At 36.9% G+C, this 12,983-nt stretch overlaps 1 protein-coding gene across 2 annotated transcripts; it reads right to left on the bottom strand.

Moving 5' to 3' along the window:
• Window positions 1–4,685: 4,685 nt before the first annotated feature.
• Window positions 4,686–12,796, bottom strand: LOC125243511 (transcription factor Sp2). Of its 2 annotated transcripts, none has more exons than XM_048153232.1 (3): window positions 12,683–12,796; window positions 9,750–9,852; window positions 4,686–9,615 (listed from the first exon to the last, which is right to left on the bottom strand). In XM_048153232.1, the coding sequence occupies exon 3, from the start codon at window positions 9,605–9,607 to the stop codon at window positions 6,908–6,910; it is 2,700 nt and encodes an 899-aa protein (XP_048009189.1). In that variant the 5' UTR covers window positions 9,608–9,615; window positions 9,750–9,852; window positions 12,683–12,796; the 3' UTR covers window positions 4,686–6,907. The 2 variants fall into 2 exon arrangements, with proteins under 2 accessions (XP_048009189.1, XP_048009190.1); XM_048153233.1 differs by having other exon boundaries at window positions 9,750–9,848; window positions 12,683–12,705.
• Between the last annotated feature and the right edge of the window lie 187 nt (window positions 12,797–12,983).

Raw genomic sequence — 12,983 nt, 5'->3', positions numbered from 1 at the left:
AGGGAGATCATTACTGCACCACCTGTTTGGTGGCTTTGATGGACAGGTTGGTGTGTGCTGCTGTATCAGCAGGTCACAGACAGCTAGCAAGTGAGAGAGAAGAGAGATATAAGAGTAAAAAAAAAGGCAAAACAAGAGTTACAAGTTGAGTGCACAACAATTTGTGTGCGACAGGCAGGAAAAAGGCAAACAAAGTTGGATTCTGTTCATAACAGCATTGAACAGCTGGTAAAGCCAATATGTTATTAAGAGACATTGTCTCAACCTTGACACTGAATATAACTATATGAACCATTTTGAGCATGAAGGTTGTTAATGATAAAACTGAAAAAAACTTGGCCCCTTAGTGTGTGACGCATATGCAATTAATGCCACAATGTACTATTGAGGGAAAAGTGACGTAATCACCCTACCTTCCATCGACCCCCCCAAGCCCCCCTTTCGGGAATCCCTCTGATTAGCATCTGTTACTGTCCATCTTTGTCTCTCTCTTGTCATCCCTTCCTCCTCACCTCAATTTGCTTGTTTCATTTTGTGTCACAGCAGGAGCAGCTTAACTGAAACAACACATTCTATACATTCTTGACGCCACATGTCTCATTGGCTTTGAGGGATGCAAGAAAGAATGTCAGAATGAAAAATATCTCTGCACACAAGGTGGGAACCTCTATTTCATCTCATGCCATTCTCCAGGCAATATGAATTCATAGGCCTGCAGAAAACAGGATAGGGTTGGAATTGCTAATCGCGTCAAAACGATAATCATAAAATAACTAATGCTTAAAGAAACTGAAAGGTACATTGCATAAGTATGAAAAAAAAACTGTACCAGAACTGTGTATCTTTCAAATGTAAGCAAGAATATTCTTAAAAATCAAACATTAAAATGTATTAGCATTGTGCACTATTATTAACATGACATAGGCTGAATAGGTTTTAAAAAAATGGGTCAAATATTGTATTTGCATTAGACATATTATAAAGCTAACTATATATATGATTATATAGTTAGTTGCACATGCTAGTTACATGCTCCAGTTTACCTGCATGGCTTTAGGTTGATGAGGCCGTGCATAACTTGGAGTGAGTTTGCCCTCTGGTGGCATAAATATGCAACAACATCCTAGACCTAGAATATGCTATATACATTGTGCTTTTCAATACAGAAAAATACTCACACTCCTCATCCAGCTTCCTCAACAACTACAGTTCCAGAAGTCTTGAAGCTCTAATCATCTCCATCTACGCCAGGTCATTCAGGCCGCTCATCCAATCACATCTTCTTTCACCACTGCTATGCTAACAACTCCATTGCAGATCTCCCTTTTGCCTCAACATCTACATCTCAACAACGTCTATGCCCAACATGATTAAAATAGCACTCTTCCCTAAGCATTTCATAGCCACATTGTAGCGAGCCTCTTTGACACCAACTATCCGCCATTTTGTCCATAATGTTGCCTCTTCACTATTATACGTAAATTCTTTATACTGCCTGAGAATTCATTTTAAGAGACTGTTGCAGGCTTACACTGATTCTGATTTTTGTGCACATGCCACATTATTGGCAGGTACCAACCATTAATGTAACAAGCACAGTCTCGCAGAAAGTCAACTACATTTTTTTTTTTTTTACTGTTTCTCTCTTTCTCGCTCTCACACACACAGATGCACGTATTCATACTCGACACTCATAGACGCCTGCTGTCAGCTTGATTGTGGGAGCCACTCTCCTTGATGCTGCCAAATGGAACACGACCCTCTGAGCACATCTGAGCTGTCACTCACATGTACACAGACACTCCTGTCTAGCACAGCTTGTAAGGTTATGGGAGGCGAAGAACATCCATGCATAAACTCTTTAAACCTGAATTACAATATGAAATAAGTAATGTTGTGCATTTCATTCATTCATTACAAAGTCTATGAATCAAATAGTCTATATATGGGCCATTCTACAGAATTTGTGCAAACTGCTGTCCCACAAGCAAAAAACACATTTAAAAAGCATTTAAGTATTCAACTTTTAGATGTTTACTAAGATCCTTCTATTATCTGTTGAATCCCACAATAATATCAGTAAGCTTAATATATATAATATCATCATTTATTGGGTCCTTTCAATTGGAAGGTGGCTGTCCCGAACCCTAACCCCTAAATTTCAACTTGTGAAAATGATTTTGAAATAATTTTTCCATTTTTTACATTGTTGTTTTTATACAAAAAACTATACAGTGGTGGTCAGAATTATTGGCACCCTTGGTAAATATGATCAAAGATGAAATAAAATTAGTAAAAATCTAACCTTTTGAATTGAAAGTGGGGGGAAGAAATCATATTATGAAATAAATGTTTTTCTCCAAAACACGTTGGCCACAATTATTGGCACCCCTAGAATTTTTTATGAGTAAAATATCTCTGAAGTATATTCCCATTCATATTTATATTTTTTTTAGCACACCAGGGTGATCATGAACATGAAATTGTCCAGTCATGACTTCCTGTTCCACAGGAGTAGCCTATAAACACGTGGAAACACAAAGGCCAATTTCCCGTAATCATTCATCACAATGAGTAAAACCAAAGAATATAGTTCTGATGTGCAGCAAAAGATTGTTGAGCCTCACAAAATAGAAAGTGCCTGGAAAAAAAGCTAAAGCATTGAAAATCCCCATTTCCACTATCAGGGCAATAATTAAGAAGTTCCAATCAACTAAAGATGTTACAAATCTGCCTGGAAGAGGATGTGTGTCTAAATTGTCCTAATGTGAAGTGAGGAGGAAAGTTTGAGAGGTCAAAGACTCTCCAAGGATCACAGCTGGAGAATTGCAGAGATTAGTTGAGTCTTGAGTCTCAGAAAGCCTAAAAAAATGATCAAACAGCACCTACATCCCCACAAGTTGTTTGGGAGGGTTTCAAGAAAAATCCTCTGCTCTCATCCAGAAACAATCTCCAGCATATTCAGTTGTCAGACAAGACTGGAACTTCAAACAGGACCGGCTTCTATGGTCAGATGAAACTAAAAAAAGAGCTTTTTGGCAGCAAACCCACCAGATGGGTTTGGTGCACACATGGATAAAAAGTACCCCATGCCCACGGTTAAATATGCTGCTGGATCTTTAATGTTGTGGGCCTATTTTTCTACTGGAGGTCCTGGACATCTTGTTCAGATACATGGTATCATGGATTCTATCAAATACCAACAGATAAAAAATCAAAACCTGACCGCTTCCGCTAAATCCAGTAATGGGCCGTGGTTGGATCTTCCATCAGGACAATGATCCAAAACAAACATCAAAACCAACACAAAAATGTTTCACTGGGCACAAAATGAAGCTTCTGCCATGGCCATCCCAGTCCCCTGATAATTGTGGCCAATGTGTTTTGGAGAAAAACATTTATTTCATAATGTGATTTCCCCCCCCCACTTTCAATTCTTTTCCTTCAATGAAAGGTTAGATTTTTGCTAATTTTATGATTTAAAGATCAAAAGAATAGACAATGCATATATATATATATATATATATATATATATATATATATATATATATATATATATATATATATATATAAAATACGTGTCCCACATTTTCATGTCACTTCCCAGTGTTTTAGTCCATTGGCTGAAACTGATTTCAACCACACCCCTACAATTTTGATCAGGAAATATTCTCATAGCCTCTCTTTTATAGTAGATAGGTACCATCATTTTAAGTTAAATGTATTTAAAAGTCTGAAAATCTGTGTGTAACTTTAAGAAACGTCACTACCAAACACCTTTTTTTCTGCAATTAAGCAATTTTTTTGGGTGTTATTCCATAAAATTTAGTTATATGTGTACAACTGTTCAGAACAGTGCTAACCATGTGCTGATTATCATCTTTGAGCTAGGCTTAAAAGCATCTAAAATTATTACTACCGAACAGTCATGTTTGAAACATGTCATTACTGTTTTGGTAGTGATAAAAAGGAACACATACTCATTTATTTGGGGTAAATAAACAAAATTTTAGTACAGTTGTGCAAATCATTAGTATTTTATTATGTTTAGTATTTAACATAAGTATTAGTATTATTTAGTATTTTATTTATTTATAAATTCTGGATTTTGATGTGGTAGCTACCAACACATTACTGTCACTACCGAAACATAAAGTATTTTGAATTATCAACTAAAATGTTATTATAGTGTTTGGTTCAATGTATATTCAAACTAATGAATCCTTTACTTTGAAATCAGTATGATAAACTTTATGCCTTTTACAAAGAAAGATTGGATTCAAAATACAACAAATCTCATAAATTACACTTGAAATATTGTTAAAATTTTGTTATTGATTTACCTGTGAAAACTTTGTAAAAACAGCAAAAATATATATTTACAAGGTAGATGTAACAAAATCTTAATAGGTCAATGCAACCTATTAAATTATTTATTATTGTGTTTTGGTAGTAACAAATTTAGGGAGAGGAAAAATATTCCAAAACTTTCTGAAAATACAATACGTGAATTAACTGCACAATTACCTTTGATATTATACATACAAAATTTGTGGGAAAAGACTTTTTTTTTTCCCAAGACATTTCCAACTCTGACTGTAGAATGGCCCATTTTCATAAGCCTTAATGTAAAAAAAAAAAAAAAAAAATCATTTTGTCTGAAAAAGATGGATGGCTTAGAAGCATTTCGATTTGATTCATTTTATTCAAAATCCTGTGACAGGTTACAGAAGGCTGTTTAAATATCTGCATCAGTCTTATTTTTAAATCGTGTATTAAATATATAAGTGTTCTGTGACATAATACACCATTTTAAATATATACATTTTCACCATAAATAAATAATTCTCATTGGTGCATGATTGTTCTTAGTTAGTTAAACACACTGAGCATTCATCTTTAAATTATAAGAAGGAACTTAACATTTATGAAATGCATGGTAAATCTACTGTGAAATGTGCTCAATAAAACACTAAACCAATCTGAACATATATGAATAAAGTAATATGTAAACAACTCTGCAAATCAAATTAAGTGATATTGTTCAGCAGCTGTACGCTTCCACAGCATGCAGAATATGTGCTGCCATGAGCCTAAGCAAAGTTAATTAAGCATGGGAACCACCGGAAAAGAAAAGGGCTTGACACACTTTAATTAGTGTGTGTAAATATTCAGATTCTTAATCAAATCTAAAATTTAACCAACAGAATTTTAGATTGGCCAAGGTGTCCAGTCCGTGCATGATGCTTGGTTATTTACATGGCAAATTACGTATACATAAATTAATCAGCAGGGGTTAAACCTTTTTTCAAGCATGTTTTTTCAAGCTATATAACTTATCAAACAGAGAACTGAATTTTAAAAAAACTAATAAGTTAAACCAAAGTTCAAATTTGAAAACTTCAACTCAAAGTTGAGAACTTGTCTTTAATAAATTAAATTATATCATATCAGAAAGAACATGTCCAGATGAACTTCTAATAAAAACTTTCTGCAACAATTTGTAACAGCTGTCTGACAACCTATCAAGAGAAGAAGTAAAAACTTTGTCCAGATGAAAAGCATAATTTCAAGCTAATAAAATGAAACCGGCCCCTGAAGAAGGAAAAGAGTTTATAAACCAAATAGTTCAAGTTCAATTTTGAAAAGAATGTAGATACTAAGGTGACCATAAATTCTCCCTTCTGGAAACATTGCCGAGAGAGAAACCAAAATGAACACAAAGAAAAATGTTTTATGATGCATAATATCTGAAAATGTTATGAAATATAAAACTTGAGTAATGAGAAGCATTTTTTTTTTTTTTTTTTTTTTTGCATTTTTGGGGGAAATCTGTAGAATTCTGCAGAATAGATGCAGATGTAAAATAGATTTTACAGAAAGCATAATAAAATGTTTTAAAGGAATACTACTTCACTTTTCCATAGTAAATTTGTACATTTTTTTCATACATACACGAGCGTGTCTGTAAACGACCCGTCATGTGGGTGGAATTGAATGCATTCATTACTTGGCAGCCACTCTCATAGCCCAACCTGTTGCTTTAAGAACTAGTCAAAGAAGATGACAAAAAATGCCAATAAAAACAACAAAAGACAAAGGTACTTGTGACAACAGTAGCCAGGTCAGAAGAACACAGCATTAGAACTCAAGTCTGAAAGAGTATAATGAAAACACAACACCATACTGTCCTCTGCAGGTCAGGTGGAGTATCACAAATCAGTCGCAATGCGCTTGCATTGAACATGTTTGAAAGACAAGACAAGAAAAATGAAGCATCAAAACATGATCAAATTATCCATACATAATAATTGAGCATGAAAGGAGTGGAAGATGTTTAGAACTTTGAGAATGACGTATGTTCCAATTCTGTGGAAATCTGCTGAGTTTTGTGGCCACAAAATCTGTGGGCCTCATCATGATTTAGAGATGCACTGATGCACTGATCTAGGCAACTCCTTGTCACTGTGTCATTACTTCAATATATCATAATATAAAATTATAAATATTGATAATAAGTCTCTATAGTCTTTTACAATAACTACATCACACCCTTGAAAGCTGTACATGTGAAAAACTGAAATGAGAACAATAAATAAGTAGCAAATAATGGTAATTCAAAGTTATTCAAGATGAAGAATTAAAACAAATGTTGTTGTTTTTTATGAAGAGGTCTATCTCAATAACTAAAGCTTATTAGAATGAATTTGAAATGAATATTGCAGGGTTCAGTCATCACCAGTAAAGGTCTCGAGAGTTAATGGAATGAAATATAGACAATTATATGAGACTAGTGAGAAGTAAGGAATTTTTATATCAATACAGAATAAATTAAACGTATTTACAACTATGCTTATCTTGAAACTTTTTAAAAAAGAAAATGTATTTGTTCAAGCCCTCGCGTAGTTCATTCTTCCCCCGTGTCACTGTCGGACTCGATTTCAGGAACTGTTGAACTGTACCACTCGGCATTCTCTTCTGACTCTTCTTGTATACCAGCAAGGGAAATCCCTCCACTTTCTGGCTTCACCTTTATGTCCATCGCCTCCAAATGCTGGCCTTGGTGCTTGCGCTTTGTGTGACGTCGCAGTGTGTTGCGCTCCGCAAAACGCATGTGGCATATTAAGCACTGAAAAGGTTTCTCACCGGTGTGTACTCTCTGGTGTCTCAATAGCTCCCCTGATTCACGGAAACGCCTTGGGCAAAGCTGGCACACAAAGTTTCTCTGACCTGTATGAATGTGTTTGTGTCGCTCAAGATGGCTTGATCTTTTGAACGCCTTGCCACAAAGGTGACATACGTGGGGTTTGCTTTGAGAGTGTGTGATGGAATGGCGCTCAAGGTCAGAAAGATAGTAGAAGACCCGCGGACAGTACTGACAGTAAAGAATGCGACGTGGGCCTAATGCTTGCGGGTCTTGGTTCTTTGGGTGATTGATGGGAATTACAGGTGATATGGGACGAAGGGGTGATGTGGAAGAGATGGTATCTAATGAGTCGGTTTGGTCTACTGAGGTAGACTCAGTCTCACCGTCACAGTTTACCTCTGTCTCATGGTTTTTACTGTCATGTACTGTGGCAGAGGAATCCAACTTAGTTGCTTCAGAACACGAGGAAGGAGTAGTGACCGAATGCATCTCAGGCTGGTTTTCTTGTTTCTTCTCCACAGACACAGCCAATCTGAGAAGAGCCTCCCGAAAGGAAGTGGGCACTGGTGTGTCAGAGAAGGCATCAGTGCTGAATTGCTTGGTTGGACTTGTAGAGGTCACTGTGGAAGTGCTAGAGGAAGCAGTTGATGAGGTAGGGCTAGCAGGAAGATTAGAGGGGTTATTCAATCCTGAGATGTCTGTAGCGGTGGCAGAGGAAACCGTGCTGAGGCTGAGAAGTGACGGACGTGAACTTAATGTAGATCCCAAATCAAGTGGACAAGTAGCTAAGGGAAGTGCAGCAGTGGAGGAGGAGGAAATTTGAGATAATTGCCCAGGCGAGGACGAACTCTGAGTTGAGGACACCTGAGGAGATGACAAAACTAGAAACATGGGGGAGGACTGAGTGTTCTGACTAAGAGGAATCGGTAAAGAAAGGGTAATTAGCCCTGGGTTAGCCTTAGAGGCTGATGAGGAAAGCGACTGAAGCTGAGATGGAGGAAGAAGAAGAATGGGAGTGTTTGACCCTGTAGTATTAGCCACAATCTGAATGGGAACTGATGCCAAGTCAGACACAGCAGGTATGATGGAGGTTTTTGCTAGAGCTACGGAACGGTAAGAAGATTTTGGCTCAAGGTTTGGGGCAACTTGTGAGGTTTCCACTGAGACATGACCTAGAGACATATTTGTACACAGTGAATTGGGTTGTGTCTGCAGTCTTGAGTCTGCAATTTCCTGTACATCAGCAAAAGAGGAGGGCTTATCTTCAACTTGCCTTGGGCTTCGAGCCGTTTGTTCAGAAAGCCCCTCAGCATTTTGTATATTGTCAATTTGTGGGACTTTCTGCCCATCTGGGGTGAGTGTGTAAGGAATGCCCTGGTCATCTATAAGTAGTGTATCCATCGGATCTGGGGTTATGATGGTGGGGTATGAAGGATTTGGCATGGCTTCAATCGAAGGGGAGGACAAATGTCCATCCCAATACTGTGGGAGATATGTATTACTTTCACTTACTAATGGAATCCAGCACATTTCATTATCGTCCTCCTGCTCCACTTCTACATGTTGAGGCTCATCCTCAATTTCATCAACTTCCATATGAAGTGAACCTTCATATTCAGGGTCTACAACCCATTCACTCTGCCTCTCCTTACTTCGATCTTTCTTTTTTGGGAGGCTTAAATCTAATACCTCATCCCCTTCATTTTGTCCCAAAAAATCTCCTGCACTCATTGCCGTGTTCCTTCCAAAATCAAGTCTCTCCTCTCTTACATTACATAGAATTTGTGTTTTATATTCTTCAATGCAGTCTTTACTATATTCTAATCTTTCTTTGTTTGCATTTATGTCCATCCCAAGTTTACTCTCTCTCGCATGTGCCACATCAACAACCTGCGTCTTATTATGGGTACACAACTCCTTGCTTTTGCAGTTGTTTTCGGCAGGTGATGGTGGTTTATCATTATGGAAACCTTTATTTAAAATAGATTGTCGTTGAACCTTAATCTCTAGTAAATCATTGGTTGAGATCTTAGCAATGTTTGTAGCTTTGGTTGGTACTTCACAAACTTCAGTCCTAGCATTATCAGACTCCATCTTGGGTATCAGCTGCATGTTTGTTGGTAGACTCCTTGTTTTCTCATCAAAAGTAAGAATTTTATTTTTAACAGTCTGGTTTTCACAAAGACTCGTCTGGTTTGAATCTGATTCATATTTTGGTGAGTTCTGCTCACTGCTCACAGAGTTCTGCTTGCTGTAATCCTTTACAACTTCTGTCTGCTCTTGTGGTGGAACAAGAAATGCATCTTTGTTCTTAGATTCAGTCCTCAATGAGAGCCCCTCGTCTGATAACTCGCCCTCTTGACCCACAGACATTTGGCAATCTTTGGTTGCAGAAAGGTCAGTCCACTTAATATGTGGAATGGTCTCACCTATCCTGTCCAATGCTTGTTGTTTGCGCATAGCAACCTCTGTACATTTAGCAGTAGAGAAGAAATCATATTATTCAGTACTTGTGGAGGAAGTTAGTTCATTATAACCTGAGAGAACAGTGAAATATTGCCTGACAGAGCCACAAAATCTTGCATAATCCAAGTAATGGCACCTTTTCCATTTGTTTGCCCATCTGACGTAACTGCTGATTTTCACCCATGTCACTGGCACTGCCATCAGTCAGGACCTTCTACTCCTCTAAGGCATCAATCAATCTGAAAAAAGAAAAAGAAAAAAACATGAAAAAAACATGATTCTTCATTCTATAATAGAAACAACAGAACTTAAGTTATAAAGGCAGATCTCAAATGTACTGTTTAAGGTAACAATCCTTCAGAAAACATTAGTGCTGTCAAAATGTACAAATTAACTGCATCTTTTACTAATAATCACCTTTTTAAAGTTACCTAGTCACTTTGTATACTCATTTAATAAATTTAAACATTATTTAATATTATATTTAATAAATGTTTAATGATGTTTGCCACATTATTTCAGTTGCATTGTTATAGGTGTGTATTTAAATATTAAAATACAACATCTTACAGAACAAGGGATGCTGATTAAGATTTGATGTGGCTTGGAAAGAAGATGCCTGATCTATAAGGGGTTGGACTGAAACATTTATGAAGCACTTATACTTCACAAGCAAAACAAAATCATAACATTCAGTTAAAAAGGACAGTTGTAGTTGCAGTTAAACAGGGCAAACAGAGGAGGCGATATAGGGCGTCTTGATAAGAATCTGTAATAAAATTTAATCTTGGGATCAGTGCTAATAATGTAATAGTAATATAAAAATAATACATAACAACATGATTAAATTTCAGGTTATTTTCATTTAATACTGATGCCTACTAAAACATATATTCAACAGTATTATTTATGACTAGGATCAGATGTTGACAAATGACATCCCTGAGCAACTCATCACATAGAAAAAAAACAATAATAACACAACCTCCTTGACATGTTATTTTAAAAGCTTAAAAATCTTTTTCTATTATAACGGAATTTTAACAATTACTATTTAATTCTGAATTTACTAATTCAGATACTGTCATTATCAACTTTCTCTAGTTGTGTGTCTATTATGGTCTAATAGATCAACAAATCTAGCCTCAATATATTTTGAAAGCTTAAAGGATTAGTCAACTTTTAAATAAAATTTTCCTGACAATTTACTCACCCCCATGTCATCCAAGATGTTCATGTCTTTCTTTCGTCAGATGAAAAGAAATGAAGGTTTTTGATGAAAACATTCCAGGATTATTCTCCTTATAGTGAACTTCAATGGCCTCCAGACAGTTGAAGGTCAAAATTACAGTTTCAGTGCAGCTTCAAAGGGCTTTAAATGATACCAGACGAGGAATAAGGGTCTTATCTAGCGAAACGATCGGTCATTTTTGAAAAAAAATAAAACTGTATATGCTTTATAAACACAAAATATCGCCTGGCACGTACTTCCAGTTTCCGCATTCTTCAAAACGCTGTATGTCCTGCGCCTTCCCTATTGTACTCATGGAAAAAAACGAAATTGCCGCCGCGTTCGTTCCGTAAGTAGAATAGGAAAGGCGTAAGACATACAGCGTAAGCGTTTTGAAGAATGCAGAAAGCGGAAGCACATGCAAGGCGATCATGTGTGTTTATAAAGCATATACAGTTTTTTCAAAAATGACCGATCGTTTCGCTAGATAAGACCCTTATTCCTCGTCTGGTATCATTTAAAGCCCTTTGAAGCTGCACTGAAACTGTAATTTTGACCTTCAACCGTCTGGAGGCCATTGAAGTCCACTATAAGGAGAATAATCCTTTTCATCAAAAACCTTAATTTCTTTTCAACTGACGAAAGAAAGACATGAACATCTTGGATGACATGGGGGTGAGTAAATTATCAGGAAAATTTTACTTAAAAGTGAACTAATCCTTTAAATCACATTTCCGAGGAAACAGTTGGTGGATCGTATTTTAGCAGTTGTTTTCATTTGTATCAACCTCTAATATGTTAACAATACACTAACAGCCTTTATTACAACACTTCTGACAGTGAATTAAAACAATAAAGCACTTTAATTTCTATAAACAGCATTATATTTTATTAATGGCATACTATTTAGACACAATATAATTAAACCCAGAAATCCACCAGCACTTTATTTTTAATATGAATGACACAATATGATTGCAATTTCTTATTAAAAAGGTTTTAGATTGTGTTGCATAAATACACACTTAGGAAGTTCTCACATTTAGGCTAACAATATCACAAACACACTAAAAACAGACAAATTCTTTAGAAATGAACAATTTGACAGGATGCCAACACTACCAAGGAAGATTTTTACAGTTCTGACCTATATAATCGTAACAAAATTCAATATCAATGTGTAATATTTGCAAAAGTGCTCAAATGCCATGCAGTTTGTAAGAATGCAACGCAGTGAGCTTGAACGTCGCGCTGTCATGGTAGCAGGTCCAGTCCTCCTTCCCTTGGTTTTCATCACAAATTAAGTACGTTCATCTGTCAGCGCGCATGGCTCAGGGTTTGACACCAACGCCTTTGTCCGTACAGTCAGCCATGCAGCACTGTGGGAGAGTTAGAGATCAACACGGGGACATTCGACGCCATTACGCGTCGGAGGTTCGTTTAAAGAAGAAAAATATAAAGCCAAACACCGCGTTTGATGTCTGTGGGGTTCAGACAGCGCGTCGAACCCGTGCCATTATATGACCAAAAGTATCTGTCTGAAGGATATACCCTTCCATAACGTGGGCATTTCAGACACACTTGAATTATTCACATTTTTTGGTCAAAACACTGACTGCGCTCGAACCTGCGACCAGCCATTTTATGCGTACCGAGGGTTCGAGCCGGTGACAGCGCTCACACACTGCTGCTTTGGACACCTTATTTCAAACTTTCCAAGACAACAAACACTCTTTATATGCTACTCACAAAAACATACATTTCTTGCCAAAAGCTTACAGCCATTTGCACACATTCCCTCTTTATAACTGAAATATTGAATATGAAACTGTTCTCACCCCACGAGTCAGCTCGCGCAGGCACTGACTGGCCCGACCCTGAGATACTTCCGGAAGACCAAATATGAATGAATGACTGGGCGGAGAGGTTGAGCGCGAGCGAACGGGGAGGGGGGGGGATGTCGTGGTGTTGCAGTTTTCTAGGTCCGACCTGGACACGTTTAGGTCTGAAATTGTACAACATAACTTTAGTTGTAGATTACACAGAAACGGAAACCTAAGGGTGAATCTCACTTTAACTGTACAGGTAATATTTCACTCCAAAATTAAATTTTGTATAAATATATTTTGTATTTCATTT

This window comes from Megalobrama amblycephala, linkage group LG13 (genome assembly GCF_018812025.1).
Source record: "Megalobrama amblycephala isolate DHTTF-2021 linkage group LG13, ASM1881202v1, whole genome shotgun sequence".
NCBI lineage: Eukaryota > Metazoa > Chordata > Actinopteri > Cypriniformes > Xenocyprididae > Megalobrama > Megalobrama amblycephala.
Note: the sequence above shows the minus strand (reverse complement) of the source record. Positions and strands in the feature narration are given on the sequence as shown.